The 22500-nt window shown below is 34.2% G+C and overlaps 1 protein-coding gene across 4 annotated transcripts in view; it reads right to left on the bottom strand.

The window, feature by feature from the left end:
• Positions 1-436: 436 nt before the first annotated feature.
• LOC106883388 (steroid hormone receptor ERR1) overlaps positions 437-22500 on the bottom strand; it is a 234315-nt gene continuing 212251 nt past the window's right edge. For all 4 annotated transcript variants that reach the window (XM_052973526.2, XM_052973522.2, XM_052973523.2 and 1 more), the window contains exons 5-7: positions 12565-12738; positions 6314-6589; positions 437-5008 (exon numbers count right to left, since the gene is read on the bottom strand). In XM_052973526.2, coding sequence (XP_052829486.1) covers positions 4767-5008; positions 6314-6589; positions 12565-12738 — 692 coding nt within the window. In that variant the 3' untranslated portion in view covers positions 437-4766. The remainder of the gene's footprint in view (positions 5009-6313; positions 6590-12564; positions 12739-22500) is intronic.

Here is a 22500-nt window from a genome sequence, read left to right on the forward strand (position 1 = left end):
ATATGTATACATGTATAAACATATATATATACACACGTGTATAATTAGTCTATATATGCGTGCAAATACACACTAACACACACACACACACAGACATACATGCCCCATGATACACATGAAAAAAAAACAAACAAATTATGCACACATAAAACATAGACATACACATATATATATATATATATTTACACACAGATATTTGTCGTAAAATACTGGTAAAAATTATCAAATAGTTTCTCATCCAAAAACTAAATGTTGAAAAGAGAGAGAGAGAAAAAAAATTAAAAAAATACTACCGAGTGTCTATATACATACACACATGCACACATATATACATCATTCATACATATATATATATATATATATATATATATATATATATATATATATATATATATATATATATATATATATATATATATATGAAAATGTAATAAAACTATGTGCATATATTAAAGTCAATATTCAGCTGCTTTATTATATATTTTTGTGTTGTTTTCTTCTTTTTTCTTCTTTCATCTTTTCAACCAATAGTTTATTTATTTATTTATTTATTTTAAATATTTTAGTAATTCGGGCAATATAGAGTTTTTTGTTTAGACATAGCCTCAAGTTGCTTCTCATCAGACATTCATGATGGAAGGTTGCTAACTCAGTAAAGGTATGCATAAATTCATTTATACATACATACACATATATTTACATAAATATGTCTATATATATATATATATATATATATATATATATATATATATATCCACATATATAATATGCACACACATATATGTACAAGTATGTATATACACACACATAAATTTATATGCATATATATATATATATATATATATATATATGCATGTGTGTATATATGTATGCATACATATTAGTATACATATATGTATTCACACACACACAAACACATACTTATGTACACACACACACCTAGATGAATATACATAAATATGCTTGTGTGCGAATGTTTGTTTGTGTGTATGTGCATGCGTGTATGTATACATGTATGTGTGCATGCATGTGTGCGTGCGTGTGTGCACACGTGTGTATAAGAATGTGTATAAGATTGTAAGTTTTGTAAAAGCAGAAGCAGCAGTGTTAAGACCAATTCTATGTGATTCATTCTCTCTGCTTTTTCTTTTCACTCTCACATTCTTTCACTCTAGTATTCTCTAGCATTCTGTCTGTATATATACATACATATATATGTATTTTATATATGCATATACATATATATTATATACACATATATATATTACATATATATTAAATACACATGTATATATTACATATATATGTACATATGTATATATATATATTTATATATATATATACATATACGTACATATTAGATACATATATATACACATATATATAAATTTGTAAAATTCAGGTATTAAGTTAGGTATATACACTATTAGTGCTCAGGTTGACTTGCTGCCTAAACTCCAACTTGAACTGCAACTAAAAAGACAAGGATTTCATAGCTGCCTAACGACAATTGGCTATAGGTGGTCTATCAATCGAACAGGTATGTGTATATTAGATTAATAGTATATAAACGGGCAAATAACTGGTATCAGATCAGATGATGACATTTACATAGTTTTAAACATAAAGGTTGAGTTGCTACAGGAATATAGATCACAAGGGTTTCATAATGGTTATGACATATGCTAGTGTTCTGGTATAGTTTTATGGTAAATCCAAATTACTGACATTTGATAAAGCTAGTCGTCATAGATAGAATCCAAAGCTGGATGAGAAAAAGGAATAAAGGAAAGTGTACAGATAGTTTCCTACAGCTGTTTCATGAGAGATGTGCACATGGTGCATTTCCCTGCAAACAATCAGTTAGCAGCCAACAATACAGTTGTAATTTATTCCATCATCAGAGGAGGAATGAGAGAGAGCCTTAGCAGGAAGTTACAGGAGGTATACAGAGGCGACATTTCTTCTCACCCAGCTTCAGATTCTTTCTACAATGACTAGCTTTACCCAATACCAATAATTCAGTCTTACTGTATAATTGTTCCAAGAGAATACCAGAATTTACCACAACCAGCACAAACATTCCTCAACTGTTCTTGAACTTAACTCTTGTGGTCTAAATTCCTGTACCCTCATTTTGTGCCAGTATCTAAATACATAAATGTCATAATTTGAGCTGAAGCCAATTATTTACATCCACTTTTTGTTATTCAATATATATATACACACACATATATATATATATATATATATATAAAATTATATATGTGTGTGTGTGTATGTATGATTTACAGATATAAATACACACTCATAAGTTGTGTGTGTGTGAGTGCATACTTGTGTGTGTGTGTGTGTGTGTGTGTGTGTGTGTGTGTGTGTGCACACATGTGTGAAAATGAAACTCACTCATACTCTTTTCAATGTTAATGAAACGATTTAATTAATATTTTAAATTTGGATTGTATTCAAACTTAACTACAAAAAAAAAAAATGAAATGACATATTCCTTTGCTATATTGTTTTTCTTTGTTCTCTATATTTGCATGTGTGTGTGTGTGCATGTGTGTATGTATATGTGCCTGAGAAAGACAGAGAAAAAGGAAAAAGTGAAAGTAAGAGAGATGTTGAGAAAGTTTGAGAAAGAATGACAATGTATGAAAATGTGTATGTTTTTATGAGTTTTTTTTTTATATTTAATAACTTTAATAATGCTTCTTTTCTCTTATTGTCTGTGTTTATCTTAGAAGAACAAGGTAAATGGTGTTTACCTTTGAAGTATTTTGAATTCTTTTTAAAATGGTAAATAGACATTAGTTGACAAAGATGATGTGAAATCTCTTATTTTGATGAATTTCTTTTTCAGTCAAATATCACATAAGAGGCAAAAAAATTTATTCGTTATATTATACACACACACAGACACACAACTGCATGTGTGTGTGTGTATGTGTGTGTATATATATATATATATATATATATGTACACATGCACACACACCCATAATATAAAATACTATAAAATAATATGAATGAAAATGGACTTACAACAATACTTACACATACATTCACATATATACATGCATATAAATGTATGATTGTATATATGTTTGTATGTGTGAATGTGTGTGTATACATATATATATATATACACACACACACACATATTCATATATCTCTAACACACATTTGGCTGTTTTTCTTTTCTTTTTCTTTGTTTTGGCTTGAAACTTTGAAATTATTTACCATTTCTACATTCCACCCTTTACTGATATAACAACAATGCATGTCCATAAATATGAGTTCGTTATTATTATTATTTTTCTTCTTGCTATCTACAGAAACATGGAACATGTAATATAAAACACACCAAAAAAATACTACAAAATTACTTCAGAATTTTTCTCCTCAAGACAAAAATGATGAATGCCTGAGGTCACGTTTGAAACCATTGTTAACATGCTACAAAATTCTAAAAATAAAAAAAAAAATGCACACAACTTAAATCACTCAGTCAACATTGCCCAGTCAACCATGGAGGGAAAAAAAATATTAAAAAAGAAAAAAATCAATGAAAATGTCACCTAATAATGTTTCAATTAGGGTCCACTGAGTTAGCCAGTGTTGTCTGGAGTTCTGAAGGGGTTCAGGGAATTTGGGGAGTTTTGACTTTAATTATTATTATTTATTTTTTTTTGTCAGTGATGTAAACAAATGATATAATAAGCTTACCAGATTTTTTTAAAAAAAAATGATAAATTTTTGAAGTTTTTTTGCTGTTGTTTTGTTTGATTTTTTTTTGTTTTGCATCTGAAGATTACCCAAAATTTAAAAAAAAAAAATGACATTGGGTAAATATAACAATATAATGCAGTCACCAACCTTCCAAAAACTCAGTCTTTTTTTTTTTGGCTTCTTTTCTTCTTCTATCTATCTATCTATATCACCACAAGTTTATCATACCAGAAAAAAAAAGGAAAACAAAACAAAAAAAAAAACTACTATTAATTCTCAAGAACGTCGACTGAGAGTTTAAGCAAGTTAAGGCTAGTCAAACATATCACAAAGTCTGTAATGAAAATTTCTTATTTTCATACAAATATCGGGAGTAATGAATATTTTTCGAAGTGGTTGTGGTACTAAGATCATTTTTTTTTTTTTTAAACCAATATGTGTAACGTGGCCCAGGGTTTTTTGGCTGATGTCTAAAGCCTACACCAAAGAAAAACTCTCCTTATAAATAAAGGGAAAGCAGTTGTCCAACACCCATCTGAAAACCAAGAAAGGCAGAATTTTGATTTTATAAAGCCACAACTAAACTCCTTTTTTTTTTTTGTTTTTGTTTTTGTGTGTTTGTCTGAAATTCAAAAACTAGTAATATAATATTACTATTATCATTACTTTTTTTTCCTCCAAATGTTTAATAGATTTAGGAGTAAAGGTAACTATATAAAAAAATGTCTCATTCTTATTTATATTTTGTTTCAGATTAGGCAAGACTGATGATGGCTCCGTAAGTTTTAACCATAACCACAGTTAAACAGTTTAAAAGATGTCCGGCTAGGCATTTGTCAAATGTGAGCAAACCAAACCCATCAGCCTGTTAATTTTAAAAGTTCTACATATACATCTCTTTCTCTTTTTCTATATATATATATGTATATATATATATATATATATATATATATATATATATATATATATATATATATATATATATGTATATTACTATTCATGGTGAACTTGGCTACATTAATAATCTACGCAACATCAAGAATCAGCTTCCAGCATCTCTAAAAACAGCTTGTGCATGATGACGCGGCCGTCCTTTTTTACATCAAACCAATACTGTCTTGCCAGCAGTTTTACATGTGTTAAGTGTGGTAAAAGCATGAGGAGATGACCCAACCGACGCATGTTGCCAGTGTGCTTTGTTTTTACATATTCAATGAGAGTATCATGGAATTTGTCTTGAAGTTGTTTCACTGAGCCATTACTGTCAGAAGTCACATCTAGAAATCACAAAGAAAAAACAGTAACATGTAAGAAAGCAGATAAATAATATTGGGTTTAAAAAAAGCAAAAATTATTTGTTAGTAGGTGGGATAGATAAAGAAACAATTAAACAATTAGAATGAGAGACTTGAGTATTTTGTATCAAGCATTTTCAGTTAAATGCACTGTCTATGTTTCAATAAATTTAAAAATATACAAACAGTGAGTGAACCTAGAAGCATGTGGTCACAAAGCAAACCCCTTAACTAGATGACTATGCTCAAACTGAGATACGAAATGTCTTTAACTATTCTTTGAAGTAGCATATAAATCATTACTAAAAGATTAATGGTTTGATATATTTAACCATTTAGTAGCCAAAATAATCCATCTGATTTATGTTCAAACTGACCAGATCTGGTCTCTCAAACCTATCCTGCAAAGTCATTGTAAAAATATACAATCACATTACTAAAATTCCAAAGCTACAAAATAATGCATGATTAATTCAAAATAATGTGAATAAATAAGCATCACATATGACAAACAAATCTGAATGCTAAAGAGTTATACATATGCATAACATACATACATACAAACACAAACACATATATATACACACACACACACGCATATTACGGAGATGTACTTGCATAGCAAGTGACCTGATCTGAGACCATGTACTGAAAGAAAAACAATTGCAGCGTGGAAGGTGTTTATAAGCCATTTAAAAACACACAAAAACCATTAGATTCGCTTCAATATTTAAATTTCATAAGCCAAAATATTTTCGTTGCTTTGAGACCGCGACCTGTTCACTGACAAAATTTTGTGCTGCATCACGGAATTTTGTCAGTGAACAGGTCAGTGAACAGGCCGCAGTCTCAAAGTGACGAAAATACTTTGGCAAATTAAATTTAAATATTGAAGCGAATCTAATGGTTTTTGTGTTTCTTAAATGGCTTATAAACACCTTCCACGCTGCAATTGTGTTTCTGTGTGCATGTATATATATATATATATATATATATATATATACATACACATACATTCACATATACATATGCATAGCATACATAAATATATCCTTTTAGCCTTTAACCTGGCTAGATCTGGCCTTTCTTACCAACCCTACAATGTCATTCTAAAAATAAACATTCACATCATAAAAATTTCAAAGCTATGAAGCATTACCTTTGACAGAGTAATCTGAAGGTTAAAGGGTAAATAAGTAAGTGGCCATTATTAAAAATGAAACCCAAAAAATAAACTATCAGATTTCAAAGAACTTTTATCATTCAAATCAAAGATTTAAAACTAACCAGGATTGCAAAGAATTAAGGCTTTCAATAATATATACTCTTCTTTAGTCACTCCAAGACTCGTTATTTTGCTGGCCAATTTTCTACTAAGGTTGTCCATTTTAGGTGAGCAACCATATGTGTTTGCAGCTTGCTCTTGGTCGATTTTGAAGTCCTCAGCAAATTTTAAGAAGTGGTTGTAAGGGCAGGATCGATGTGCAAGATTGAGGCATAGAATCTCTAGCCATGAATGTTGTAAGAGATTCATCTGGTCAACAAGTGGGAGACTGGCAAAACCTGATGGGTAAAAATGATAAAAATTACATATTATTATCCTTTATATATAGCAATAAGAAAATGGAGGGGAATATGTGGTACTCATCAACTTGCAGACATTGTATTATGTCAATTTACCAGTTTATTTTTCAACTAAGAGAACAATAAAAACAATAATAATAATAAAAACAATATATATATATATATATTATTATATGTATTTATTTTCTCCTAATTAATAAATAACTTGGACAAAATAGATTGGTTAATAGATACCAGGGTAGCAAAGATCACAAAATAACTGTGGTGTAACTCCTGTTTATGAGGTAGATACTCCTTGATATTTTGGGTACTTGAGTATATATAAATTTAATGAATGGAGTAAAACGCATATGTTAACTGCATACTTTTATTTCCAACATATGTTTCGAAGAATTACAATTTATACGATCCATTGGAATCGGCGATGTTAAAAATGTAATCTTCTCTTCAGGGAAATGCATGGGAACCAGCTTAAACATATATATATATACCAGAGTAAGCACATAAATGTGAAATAAGGTGGAAAAAATAGTACTCAAATACAAGAGGTAGAGTAATATGCTTTATTTAAAAGCAGCAGAAATATAACAAAAGACTGTTACTCAGAGTTTCACTTTTCCATTTGTCAGACAGTTTTGTTTAGATTCTAAGCAAAACTGTCCGATGAACGTAAACATGAAATTCTGAGTAACAGTTTTTGTGATATCTTTGCTGCTTTTTAGTGTGTGTGTATATATATATATTATTGGAGTGACAGTGCCACCACTTTACAGTATAAAAAGAAAATTAAATATTCTAGAAGTATTAAAGAATTATTTTTTTAAAAATTAAATATTCAGAATAAAAAGAATGTGTGTGTGTGTGTGTGTGTGTGTGTGTGTGTGTGTGTGTGTGTGTACAAAAATATTTGCTATCACAAAATAGCAAATATTGATTTCAAATTTTGGCACAAGATCAGCAAGTTCAGGGGAAAGGTAAGTTAATTAATTCGAGCCAAGTGCTCAACTGCTACTCATTTTATTGACCCCGAAAGGATGAAAGGTAAAATCGACCTCGTCAGAATTTGAACTCAGGTCGTGAAGACAGACAAAATACCTCTAAGCATCTTGCCTTGCATGGTAATGATTCTGCCAGCTCACCACCTTTTCTGCAAACTCTGTGAACCTGCATGCAGTTGCTTCGCTTGCTAGAAATAAGTGTCTTAAATCACCTTTGAATTACATCTTACTATCTTAACCCTTTTGTTACCATATTCCTGTTGAGATGCTCTGTGATTCATTCAATTAATTTTAAATATAACAAAGAATTTAGTAAAATAACTTAGTTATCATTAACCTAATGTTAGGAACATAAATTGTGACTAAGGTTTGGTAGAAGATTTTAATTAAGAACTTTTGAAAACAAGACATTTGTACTACAGAGCCAGAATTGGTTTCAGGCAGGTTGGTATCAAAAGGGTTAAAGTTAACAAAAAAGAAAAAAAAAAGATTGTAGATAATATTCTATGTCTAAAAAAAATTTTTTTAAAGAAAAAGGAAACAGTTGGGACACCTTTAATTATAGGTTTCTCTAAGATGTCCTAGAGGTGAATAAACAAAGACAAAATCAACACAAAAGATATTAAGACAATATTATTCACTTTCTACTTAAAAATTGAATTTCTAATATTTCATTTGTGAATTTATTTTGCTAGAATCTTGATCTGAAACAATATGTTGAGACCAATATTATTATATTTTGGAAGGGTCATACTTCCAACAAACACACGTACTGGAGATGGATTAGTTGAGTTTTTGATTATATTATCAGGGAATTAACATTGAAGTGAATGACTGTTGTGTATATACGTGTGTGTGTGTGTTTTCCTTCTGGCAATATGGCTGTTCCAAAGTATAATGATATATTTATAATTAACTGTTTATTTTTAATAACAATTTTTATATTCATTTTCACAATACTATATGCTCTCAGCAAGTTGGTTTAAATTCTTCAGACTGATCAGAATATGGAAAACTTGAGGAGATACAATGAATAAAATATCAACTCAACAAATTCAATTCTAGAAACCTGGCTACTTAACCTCTTAATTATGTTTAAGAAGGAACTGAAAAACAAAAAAAAAAACAAAAAACAAAACAATTAACCTATTGATACTAAACAGCCAGTGACTACTCTTTGCTTCCTTCACATAAGGCCACCTGCTTTGAAGTGTTTCATATTTAAATAAAGTTTTCTACTAGGTTGTGATTCTAATATATCATTACATGAATAAAGTTAGTTATTTTGCTAAAATCCCTTCAAATTCTTGATCATTTTCAAACTTAATTGAAATGTAAGAAGTGTATTTTGTTTGAAATATTGTCACAAAATAATAAAACAGATTTTTTTTTAAACTAGAATATAATAGACATTTAAAAAAAAAATGTTATATTCTAATTAAGATTGCAACAATTTAATCACTGAACCATACAATATACGGTTGAATGATTAAATTACAAATGAACTATGAACAGCGTCTATTCACTACAAAGTTGTCATTTCAAGAACAGGAATGAATCTATTCTTGCTTTTCAAGGATAACAGCCACTGTCTAGACAATTCTTTAAACCTTCTTGCAGACTTTTGAATACACAGCTGCAAACGAATTCTTACCCAAACAGGCGTACACAGGTTCTGTTGTACCCCCTCCCACACGTCATATGTACATTATATATATATATATTCTTGCTTTTGTATGTACTACAATAAAATACATACATACATATATTACACACACACACACATATATATATATATAACGTGTGTGAATAGTTTCATAAGCTGTTATGGAAAACTATCTTTAAATCAACAGGAGAAATATCAATATCATAAACGCGACGGAGAGTTAGCTCCCCTATCATTACGATCTAAGATAACGTTATTGAGCGTCTCTCTCTCTCTCTCTCTCTCTCTCTCTCTCTGTGCTGCCACGATAATGCATATATGTAAGCACACGCCCACACATGAACATGAGAAAGAGCAGGTACACAATCTTTAATCTATTTTTGTGTTTCGTTTACTGTCTTTCGCCATTCCATTGTTGATAAACTTTGCTCTTAACAGTAGCTATATATATATATATATATGTAGCCTGATAGACCCTGCTATGTCAAGATGGACTTATATATTCTTCCTCTGCTCTCTCCCACTTGGTTTTAATATGTTGCCACATTTGTAATATGTCTTTTTTTCTACATTTTTTCGTGCAGCTGAAGATTGCTCTTCATATTGCATTTAAGGTAATGCTCACATTACTTAAATAAATTGAAGTAGCATGAAACGTGCGTACTGCAATCACTTTTGAAATCCGTGTTGCTTATTATTTGATATATATATATATATATATATATATATATATATATATATATCATCATCATCATCATCATCGTTTAACGTCCGCTTTCCATGCTAGCATGGGTTGGACGATTTGACTGAGGACTGGTGAAACCGGATGGCAACACCAGGCTCCAATCTAAATTTGGCGGAGTTTCTACAGCTGGATGCCCTTCCTAACGCCAACCACTCAGAGAGTATATATATGCATGCATGTATATACGTATCTCTCTCTCTCTATCTATCTGTATATATACATTGGAAACTTGAATGCTTGGTCAATGTCAGACTCTCCACAGATTCCAACGACCAACCTACTTTGTCTAAACAGTTTGGGGGTCCTGGTCTGCGCAAGTGCTTGTCTTTATCTCTTTCCTGTTTTCTTTTCTCCATCCACGTTTGACCCCCTTTGGCAGGCAACATCCTCTCCTCTCTAACATGGACTAATTCCAACAGGGAGAGGGAATGAAGCTTTATCACAGTGAGTCTTTCAGTTCCGGTTACAGTGGAGGATGTAAACATGTAATTCTATGATAGAACTACATGTAGTTCTACCACGTTTTAAAATAGTTTATTCAGTACAAGACAGTCATTACATAATCAATCGGAACCTCCAAGAGTCTCCACTACAAAACTCTCTCTCTCTCTTCTGCATCCTCTATCACTCTCTCTCTTTCTCTCTATCTATCTCTAGCTTTACTACTTAACTGTCAAGTACAGTTCAATCTCAAACTAATTAATCAATTCACTTAATTAATGATTTCTTCTCCCACTTTCTCCATTTTTTTCATTAAAGACCTATTAAATGTTCAATTCAAAATATTTGTTTCATAGCAGAAAGGCTTAAATTCCATCTCAGACATCACATATCCAGTTGATTGCATCTTTAATTTCAGTTCTTCACCAGCATTTGATCTTCACAAGAAGAAAGGTTGGTAAAAAAAAAAAAAAAAAAAGCAAAATCACTATCTTCAATTCAGATTCCCTGCCTAACCTTACATATGGCGATGAATATTGGGCAGTGACCAAAAGATTATGATAGCAAATATGAATAGCCAAAATGGGGTTCCTGAAACCAAATCTTGGTGTTGTACAGACAATGGAATCGTACAATCCAGATGTTCGGAATTATGATAAACAGAGGAAGATTAAAAGCAAACAGGATTATTATGATGAGCTGGAGGATAAACAACATTAGATAATATAATATCAACATCACTGTTTTTTTACATGCTTTTTTTTCTTTTTTCTTTTTCTAAACTTTTTTTTGTATAGGCACAGGCATGGGTGCTTGATAAGAGGCTTGCTTCCAAAACACATGGTTCTAGGTTCAGTCCCACAGTGTGCAATCTTGAGCAAGTGTCTTCTCTGATAGCCCCAGGCTGAGCAAAACCATGAGTTGACTTGCTAGATGGAAACTGTAGGAAACTTGTTAGGTGTGTATGTGTGTGTGTTTTACTTCATTTTAACATCACACAGTAAAGGTAAAGCAAGTCTTACCATTGAACAAGAGATGTTAATTGTTTTCAGTCTTCTGTGAAAACACGTCCAGCCAACGAAAAATATTACCTTAGGTGAGGGTTGTTGACAGAAGGGCATGTAGTCATAAAAATATCTATCATAATAATATCCATGCAAATAAGGAAAAATGCACATTAAACAGATGATGATGATGATGATGATGGAACCCAAAGACAGTCCCAAGGTTTCAAACTGGTGGTTTACCAACAAATTCCTTCAATTCTTCTGGAAAAGAGACCCTTATTCAGTATTTTATTGCTACTGTTGTTTTTGCCAATTGTCTGTCCCTAGAAGGAATCCTTTTAATTCTTTTATTTTTCTTCTGATAGGTACAGTGCCCAAATAGTTTTGTACCACATCATCATCTGTTTAATATCCATTTTTCCTTATTTGCCAGTTGAAGAGAGGGTAAGAAATAAGTGTCTTAAAGTGGAGGAGAGACAGTGAAGGGAGTGAGAAGATGGTGAAGATGTGACAGGGCTGCACTCAAGTTATAGGGAGGTGTAAATAAGTGAAGTGGAACCAGGGATGGGATTGGACGAGTGGGTAGGTGAGTTTGTGAGACTGTGAAAGGAGAGTGGGAGGTGGAGGAGAGGAGGAATATAGCGAGTGGACACAAATAGAGAGAGGAGGTGTTAGAAGGTTATGCTGTGCAGAAGAGAGCAAAAAGGGACAAATAACGTGCTGGTAGGTTTGCAAGGGTGCAAAGAGAGAGTAAGGGATGGAAAGGAGAAGAGTGCAGCAAGTGGTGAATAAGGGTGGAGGGAAGGTGGGTTGTTGGGGAGAGAAATTTCTCAGGGACAGATTGTTTGCAGCGGGTGTGGTCATGATATGATGGCCTCAATTTTTACTTAGCTGAGCAGGTTTTCTTAAGCATAGCAAATTGCCAATCATATCAGTAAAAATGATTTGGCTATTATATATACAACATCAGGAAGCATAACCAAATAGAGGCTCCTTCACCTTAGCTTTTTTCTTTTGTCATTATTGTTTTGTGCTGTTAGTGTTCATTATATAGAATAATTGATATGAAATAATTAATACTCAAGACAATCACTTACCAGGTACTTGTTTTGCCCAGCTAATTGTAACGACTAATTCTCTATCAGCTAGATCTGATACGATGGACATAAACTTCACTTCGTTTTCAGGTACTTCAGGATCTGGTGTTGCATATAGTTTATCAAGCTGTGCTTCTATTGCGAGTAGTGATTCCATGATTTTGTTATCTGAGCCTGGGTTAAAAAATTAAAAAATTAGTTGAAATAAAGAAAAATTAAATAGTAAAAGACATTTCCGCCAGAATTTCCGAGATAAAAAAATTACCATTATAATACACCAGTATAGTCAGAGTGGTGTCTGGATTGTTACAGTTTCAACATTTTGGCTTCTTCAGGTGGCTTCTGTATGGATTATGATTTTCAATTTTCAAACAAATTATTTTATTAACCCTTTTATTAGGGAGCATATTTCTCTTGGTATATACTGCCACCACTGTTTCTAATAAATTGAAAATAATGAAGATTTTATCAAAATAACTTTCTCAGTATAGGCGCAGGAGTGGCTGTGTGGTAAGTAGCTTACTTACCAACCACATGGATCTGGGTTCAGTCCCACTGCGTTGCACCTTGGGCAAGTGTCTTCTACTATAGCCTCGGGTCGACCAAAGCCTTGTGAGTGGATTTGGAAGACGGAAACTGAAAGATGCCCATCGTATATATGTATATATATATCTGTATGTGTGTGTGTGTCTGTGTTTGTCCTCCCCCAACATTGCTTGACAACCGATGCTGGTGTGTTTACGTCCCCGTAACTTAGCTGTTCGGCAAAAGAAACCAATAGAATAAGTACTAGGCGTCCAAAGAATAAGTCCTGGGGTCGATTTGCTCGACTAAAGGCGGTGCTCCAGCATGGCCACAGTCAAATAACTGAAACAGGTAAAGAGTATTAAGCTGGTGTTTAGAACATAAATTATTACATTTGATGGCATATAAGATATAATTTTTTTTGCTTCCAAAAATATATCACAAAAAACCTTTCTGGATCCTACATGAGAGGTTGGGCCTTCCTAACAATTTTTTTGTTTCCAAAAATATATCACAAGAAATCTTTCTGGATCCTACATGAGAGGTTGGGCCTTCCTAACAATTCTTTTGTTTCCAAAAATATATCACAAGAAATCTTTCTGGATCCTACATGAGAGGTTGGGCCTTCCCATATTTTGGGCTTTCCATTTTGTCCTTGGTGCTCAATTTTTCCTGAATATATTCTTCAGAAAATGGGGTTCATCTAATATGCTTACGTGTCATTTGTGCCATCAAATGTAATAAACATTTTTTAATGAAATCACTTCAAAACACGAAGATTCTATCAAAGAACCAAGGGTGGTCTTAAGTGGGGTGGCATAAAAAAAGGGTAAAACCACAGCAGTACACTGTTTCCAGCTTTCCTTTGTTTATATTGCAGCTTGCATGTTGAACCTAAACACATGCATTGCACTTGAACCCAAACACATGCACCCCCCCCCACACACACATGCACGCACGCACATACACACACACATGTACATACATAAACAATAACACAGATGGGGTTCTATCAGACCTTGAACTTTTTATAGTATTACATACGTACCTGCATATTACATACATATGTTCATATTATGTACATATGTATGTATGTATGTATACACACAGGCTATTAATGAGCCACTACTCTCTCTCTCTCTTACTCTTTTACTTGTTTCAGTCATTTGACTGTGGCCATGCTGGAGCACCGCCTTTAGTCGAGCAAACTGACCCCAGGACTTATTCTTTGGAAGCCTAGTACTTATTCTATCGGTCTCTTTTGCCGAACTGCTAAGTTACGGGGACGTAAACACACCAGCATTGGTTGTCAAGCGATGTTGGGGGGACAAACACAGACACACAAACATACACACGCACATACATATATATATATATATATATTATTAGGGAAAAGAACCAAGGTTTATGAACTCATCTATGAAAATCCACTGTCACATATGTATGTATGTATGTATGTATGTATGTGTGTATGTATGTATGTATGTATACAGGCTATTAATGAGCCACTACTCTCTCTCTCTCTTTCACTCTTTTACTTGCTTCAGTCATTTGACTGTGGCCAGGCTGAAGCACCACCTTTAGTCTTTTCCCTAATACTATATATTTACATATATTTTATACTGTGAAACTTAATTTAATTTTAATTTTTAATAAATTGATTTTAATTGAGTTTTTACCTGTAAATTTGGATTTTATCCCTAATATTATTATATATACATATACATATATATGATGGGCTTCTTTTAGTTTCCGTCTACCAAATCCACTCACAAGGTTTTGGTCAGCCCAAGGCTATAGTAGAAGACACTTGCCCAAGGTGCCACGCAGTGGGACTGAACCCGGAACCATGTGGTTGGTAAGCAAGCTACTTACCACACAGCCACTCTGCACCTATATAAATAACTATTCGTAAATAACGTAAATAACTATTCATATGCATACAAAAAAATGCACAGAATATGTTTGTCCTGACACACATTTAATATTGCATATATGACTGAACATAAGAACCCCTTCCCCCTGCCTCAAAAGAACCCTTAGACAAAAGAAATCTTAGAAACAGATAGAAAGTGAGAAAATCTAAAGAGAGAAAGGGAAGAATAAATAAGAAAAAAAAAAGAGAGAGAGATAATAGAATGGTGCTTTAAGGTCATAAATTTGTCCATGAGTTAGTGGCCTTAATGAGTGACAGTAAACAGGCCTGTAGAATAACAAAACAAGACCTCTTGACTGAGGGAGAGGGGGGTAGTATTGAATGGGGCGGCTCTGTGCCAACTGAAGAGAGGTTAAAAAGTGTAACAGACAGATAGAGATAGAGGAAATACATGGCTAACCCAGTTGGAAAAGAAAGGAAAAAAAACAAAGAGAGGTAGTGGTGTTTATGGTGGGGAGGCATACACTTAAGGTAAGTGAAGTGTTACAAAGGATTGGACAGGGTAAGTGGGCAGGATGGTAAACTGATAAAATTTATCTTTTTATGACATTCTTATCGTTAAATGTGTATTCTTACTTTCCCTAAATTTCCAGCTGGTGAAGACAGAGTCTCTACTTTTAACCCTACACAACACTGAAATATAGAATTAATACATTTCTAAATCTCTCAGAGAGATTTAAGCAGTAGTGATGTATATATATAATATATATATATATACATGTATATATAATATAATATATATATACATGTATATATATAATAGTGCAGTAGGCCGGTTTATGATGTTACACCGAGTTTCTCACTCATAAGGGGTTTAGCCTTACGGCGTATCTTCATACCTCAAACATTGCTGGCCTACAATAAGTAGTTGTATGCTGTCAACTTAATGTGACAGTCCCATGAAGGGAATAATACTACTGCTGGCCGACAGGAAGCGGTGCAGCTTCCTAGGGCTAAATAGCAGTAGCATTATTCCCTTCATGGGACTGTCACATTAAGTTGACAGCATACAACTACTTCATAACATTGAAATAACTCTCTCAAATGTTATACTTATTTATTCACATTGTTTTCAATTAATTTTGCATTACCTCGCAGCTTCTGTATTTCGATGATGTGATTGTTTATTTTCTTAGAATGACATTGTATGGTTGGCTGGTGAGAGAGGCCAGATCTAGCCAGGTTAAAGGCTAAAACGATATACATATGTATATGTGTGTGTATAACCCTTTAGCATTCAGACTACTCTGTCAAATATAATGTGTATTTTCTGTTTTAATTGTTTCAGTCATTTGACTGCAGCCATGCTGGAGCACCGCCTTGAAGGGTTTTTAGTCAAAGAAATCGACCCCAGGACTTATTCTTTGGAAGCCTAGTACTTATTCTATTAGTCTCTATTGCCGAACTGCTAACGTTACAGGGACGTAAACACACCAGCATCAGTTGTCAAGCGATGCTGGGGGGGGGGGGGACAAACACAGACACACAAACATATACACACACATACATACATATATACGATGGGCTTCTTTCAGTTTCCATCTACCAAATCCACTCACAAGGCTTTGGTCGGCCCGAGGCTATAGTAGAAGACACTTGCCCAAGGTGCCACATAGTGGGACTGAACCCGGAACCATGTGGTTGGTAAGTAAGCTACTTAGCAAACAGCCACTCCTGCACCTATATTTATTCACAGTTTTTAATTATTCTTGCATTATCACACAGTTTCTCGATTTTGATCATGTGACTGTTTTATTTTTAGAATGACATTGTAGAGTAGGTGAGAAATCTTGGGTCTGGCCAGTTTCAACATAAAACAGGAAGAATATTTTGGCAGGATATGGCTGGTTTAAATGCTAAAGGGTTAAAAGGCTGAATGAGTATGCTACTTCTTCATTCTTTGTTTCCTTTCCTTTGTTTTTATGCCGTTTTTCTTCTCTTTGTCTGTAGAATGCTTAAGATAGTATTTAAATCTAAGTATAAAATGAGGAAAATTAAAATATGATCTAACAGAGCTTTCAACTCAACACACCTGAAGAGATGCATAAGCCACTATTGCTGAGTGATATTAATGCAATATTGTTTGTAATATATGTAACTTTCAGCAATAAACAGTGGTAATGAATGATGCATTGACACAATAGTAGAGATATGTAATAAAGCATATTCATTTTTGTATATACTCTGTGGATCTTTAAGGATTTCTACATGTATAGTCAGTGAGAGAAGTCCCACTCTATGATAGCATTTGGTAGTCAATACTCACAGAAGAGCTTTGGAAAGTATACTATAATAGTTTTTTTTTTTTTTAACCCAAAAGGATCACCTTTATCGTCATCATCATCATCAATGTTTAATGTCCTTTTTCCATGCTGGCATGTGTTGGACAGTTCGACAGGAGCTAGCCAGGAGGGGGCCTGTGTCATGGATTTTACAGCTCAATGTCCTTCCTAACAGCAACCAGAAGACAGAGTGAGCTGAGTGCTTTCTATGTAGCACTCACACAGACAAGGTCAGTTTTGGCATGGTTTTTTACAGCTGGATGTCCTTCCAAATGCTTAACTACTTTACAGTGTGGACTGGGTGTATTTTAAGTAGCACCTGCACTAGTGGAGCCACCAAGGATAAAAGGATATGTGTGTGTGTGTGTGTGTGTGTGTGTGTGTGTGTGAGTAACCCATTAGCATTCAAATTTATTGTCTTATATAGAAATGAAATTGTATCCTTTAATTAACTGCTTTTCTATACACAAACGGAGAAGATACCTTGCAGAACAGTCATTATTTTAATGAGAAACATCTTGTAATCTTGAAAGAGGAACATCTATACTGTCAGATACTCCTAAGCCAGTTGTTAAGTATCCCACCCATGAGGGATCAATGCTAGATGGGTCAAAACAATTGTAGTGATTGATAAACATTCTCGTATCTTCCATCTTCTGTCTCTTTCATTAATCAAATTACCCAATGAACACTGAGAAAGTGAACATATTCTACCTGTAAGTTGTATACCATACAATTTATTATCTAATATACATATATAAAACACACACACTCATATGGTTTGTTTTGATTCCATGTTTGTGTTTAGTGTTTGTCTGGTGTTTAAGAATACCAAAAGCACTACTACACACTACTACATGGAACAGTGACAGTGTGTGCTCAACACTGCATTGGTGGATAAATATTCTTTATTGGTGAGTTAAAACAGCATAGAAAACAGAAATAAGTATCAACATTCCCTCTGTGGTTCATTTGAACAATAGTGGAGATGGCTTTCACATGAATCATTGATTGCCTCATTAATCCACTAGTAAACAATATCTATCCACCAATGCAGTGTTGAGCACTCATTTTCACTTTCTGATCCTAGTGTGTATATGTCTACGTGTGTGTGTGTGTGTGTGTGTGCATAAATCTGCAGAATGGTTGGTGTTAGGAAGAGCATCCAACCATTAAAACCATGCCAAAACTGACACAGAAGTATGGTCCAGGCTTCTGCCTGGCCGGTTCCTGTCAAATTGTCCAATCTAAGGAAAGAGGACATTAAATAATGATGATGATAATGATGATACATATATATATATATATATATATATATATATATATATATACACACACACATCAATGTATTATTTACATATATGCACACAGACACACACACACACACACACTTGGTACAAAAAATAATTCTTTAGTGTTGCTACAGTGTGTGATGCCCCATCATCACCAATCGTATACATTTGGCAGTGTTGATAAGATTGATGCAGTTAAAGGTGGTAGTAATAGCAGCAGTAGTAGTTAGTAGTAGTAGTATCAGTAGTCGTAGTAGCAGTAGCAGTAGTGGCGGTTGTTACTCCTTGTGATAATAATGATGGTTGGTAACAAGCGCATTATGATTACGAGCATCGTAGCTTTTCGAATTCATTGTATGGCATGCCTGAAAGTGCATCTGTGTGCGTTAAATCATAGACATTATGGATTATGTAAAAAAAAATTTTTTTTTTTTTTTAAAAAGAGAAAAGAAAAAAGAACATATGTGGCTCTTGTCTAAGCCCCATGAGAAGATTTAAAGGGTAGAAGGTGTTAAAGAGAGTCTGGTGGTGTTAAGCAGGTGAGAGTGAAAAATAAATCTCCTCCTAGTTGAGAGAGGGTGATTGGTGTTGATTATAAGCACAAGTAGTAGCAACACTAGTAATTAAGGAGATTATTACTTAAATACCAAGATGAAAATATAACTGATAATAATTATGAAGATCTTTTTAACATGATAGAGTATTAAAACAAAAACAACAACAGGCGTAAGAGGAAAATCAGCAGCAGTAGCATCGGTAGCAGCATTGGCAGCGATAACAGTGACAACAGCAAAAAACACCTGTAGCAGAAGAACTATGACAACTATACAGCAACCACAACAACAACAACACGAACAATAGTAACAGGATCATCATCATCATCAGCATCATCAATGTTCTCTTTTCATGCTGGCATAGGCTGGATAGTTTTGCTTGACAGAAGCTGACAAATCAGAAGACTGTGCCAAGATCTTCTGTCTCCTTTGACACAGTTTCTCTGGCAGGATGTCTTTTTAATTGCAAACTGCGTTACAGAATGTACCCGGGTGCTTTTCATGTGGCATCAGAACTATTAAGGTCACCAAATAACTTGCAAGAAAAGACACCCTCAACTGAGGAAGGGAGCACTACTGAGAGAGGTGGCTTTGAGCCAAGTGATGAGAGGTTAGAGTGTGAACAGAGATAGTAATAGGTGTCTTGCAGTAGAGGTGATACATGGCTACCTCAGTTGGAGAGAGAGAGAGGGAGAGAGAGAGATAGAGAGAGAGAGAGAGAGAGAGAGAGAGAGAGAGAGAGAGAGAGAGAGAGAGATAATGAAGATGTGACATGGTGTACACTTAAGTTAAAGGGAGGTGTATATAAGTGAAATGAAAACAAGGATTGGATAGGGAGAGTACAAGAAAAACAAAAGCAACAGTAACATAACAAAAGCATGAACAACAAGAATAGGAAAAACAAAAATACAACAACTGCAAAGTTTCATAGGAAATTCTGGAACTCTAATAACTTAATGGTAAAGTCTCTAAGTGATTACATGATCTGCTTGAAATAGCAACAAAATTTCCCCCAAATCATCTTGCACATCACATCTTGGATAAGTGTCTTCTACAACAGCCTCAGGTTGACCAAAGCCTTGGGAGTGGATTTGGTAGATGGAAACTGATAGAAGCCCATCATGTGTGTGTGTGTGTGTGTGTGTTTATCCTCTCAACTGCTCAACACCTGTAATCATAACTGTCTAACAACGACAGGGTAGAGATGGTTTACAGTTCACACATATATAATAGAATAAAAGTATAAACAAACAATTGGTATCTCACCATATTATGCCATCTATATATCTAAACATAATGGTTGAGTTGTTATAAGAGTATAGATCATAAGGAATAGGAAATAAGAATGTGTGCAGAGTAGTCTCTTACAGCCGTTTCAAAAACAGATATGCAAATGGGGCATTTCACTACATATAAACATTAGTTACCCATGTAGTAGCAATTTATTCCATGATAGGAGATAAAATGAGGTAGATTCTTAGTAGAGAGCTTTAGTAATAATCAATTCCATCATGGGGTGGGGGGATGAGATAGATCCTTAGTAAGGATCTACTTATTCTGTCTCTGGTGACTGAATAGACCGTTACTACATGGCCAGCAACCCATTTGCAGCAAAATGCATGATCTGCCCATCTTACTTCCATTTTTCTTATGATCTATACTCTTGTAACAATTAAACCCTCATAGTTATGGTGTTATGTCAAAACAGACATGGAGCCTGGGCAGTTCTTCAGCTGGTCAACCCCTGTCAAACTAACCAACCCAAGCCAGCATAGAAAACAAAGATTAAATGATGCTAATGATGAAATGTCATAATCTAACCCAGTGGTTCTCAACTTGGGTCCTCAGCCAAAGACAGATAAATTATGATGGGAGTACCTGGGTAGCCCCACAAGGCACAAGGTGAGTTGAAGAATGAGGGATAGGGAGGCAGAAAGCTAAAATGGGTAGGGTTGAAGGGTGGCTCAGCAAGGAGCCATGAGTTGGGGGAGACAGAGGGATGCAGAAGACAGTGGGGGAAGGGAAAGGGACAACACAATTGAAAGTCTGCAGGAGCTGGGGAGGGGCAAAAGAGAGAGGCCTAATAAGCATGAAGGGGGTGGGTGATGAGTAACCATAACATAAGGAGACAGCCCTATCTTTATCTTTTATCTTTTACCTGCTTCAGTCATCTGACTGCGGTCATGCTGGGGCACCGCCTTGAAGAAATTTTAGTCAAATGAATCAACTGCAGTACTTTTATTCTTTTATATCTTTTACTTGTTTCAGTCATTTGACTGCAGCCATGCTGGAGCACCGACTTTAGTTGAACAAATCAACCCCAGGACTTATTCTTTGTAAGCCTAGTACTTATTCTATCGATCTCTTAGCTGAGCCACTAAGTTATGGGGGATGTAAACACACCAACATCGGTTGTCAAGCAATGGTTAGGGGACAAATACAGACACACAAACATATATACGTATATATATATGTGCATATATATATATATATATATATATATATATATATATATGTGTGTGTGTGTGTGTGTGTGTGTGTGTGTTATATGATGGGATTCATTCAGTTTTCCATCTACCAAATCCACTCACGAGGCTTTGGTCAGCCCAACATTATAGTAGAAGACACTTGCCCAAGGTGCCATGCAGTAGGACTGAACCTGGAATCATGTGGTTGGAAAGCAAGCTTCTTACCACACAGCCATGCCTGTGTCTATTATTTGTTTCTTTATTTATTTTTTTCTGTTTATGTCTGATAATTATTATGCTGCTTTTTTTGCTGAACCGCTAAGTAATGAGGACGTAAACATACCAACACCGGTTTCAAGCAGTGGCAGAGGGCAAACATTGACACACACTGATATATAAATAACAGACATCTTTCAGTAGTTTCTGTCTACCAGATTCACTCACAAGGCTTTGGTTGGCCCAGAAGACAATTGGCCAAGATGCCATGCAATGAGACTGAACTCAGAACCATGTAGCTGAGAAGTAAACATCTAACCACACAGCCACTCCTATAGTAATTACAGAATACAGTTTAACAGACGAGAGTAATGTATTTAGTTCTACAGCAAAACGGTAGTAACATTGGCTCTCCTCATATTTCATTATCTCCACTCCCATTCCATGAGGTCACACTAAGCCTGTATCTTACAACCAATAGCACAAATCTCTGCTTAAAGATGTTTATAACTGTCACATAACGTCACAATTCTTGTGATACAGGTTTTATAAAAGATAAATGCATGTGAATGGATGTGTGCGTGTGTGTGTGTATGTGAGGGCATTTGCATTTCTGTTAACGCAACATTGCTTCTTTTTTTTTGGGGGGGGGGGTTGTTACTT

This window comes from Octopus bimaculoides, chromosome Z, assembly GCF_046866305.1.
Source record: "Octopus bimaculoides isolate indiv1 chromosome Z, ASM4686630v1, whole genome shotgun sequence".
Lineage (NCBI taxonomy): Eukaryota > Metazoa > Mollusca > Cephalopoda > Octopoda > Octopodidae > Octopus > Octopus bimaculoides.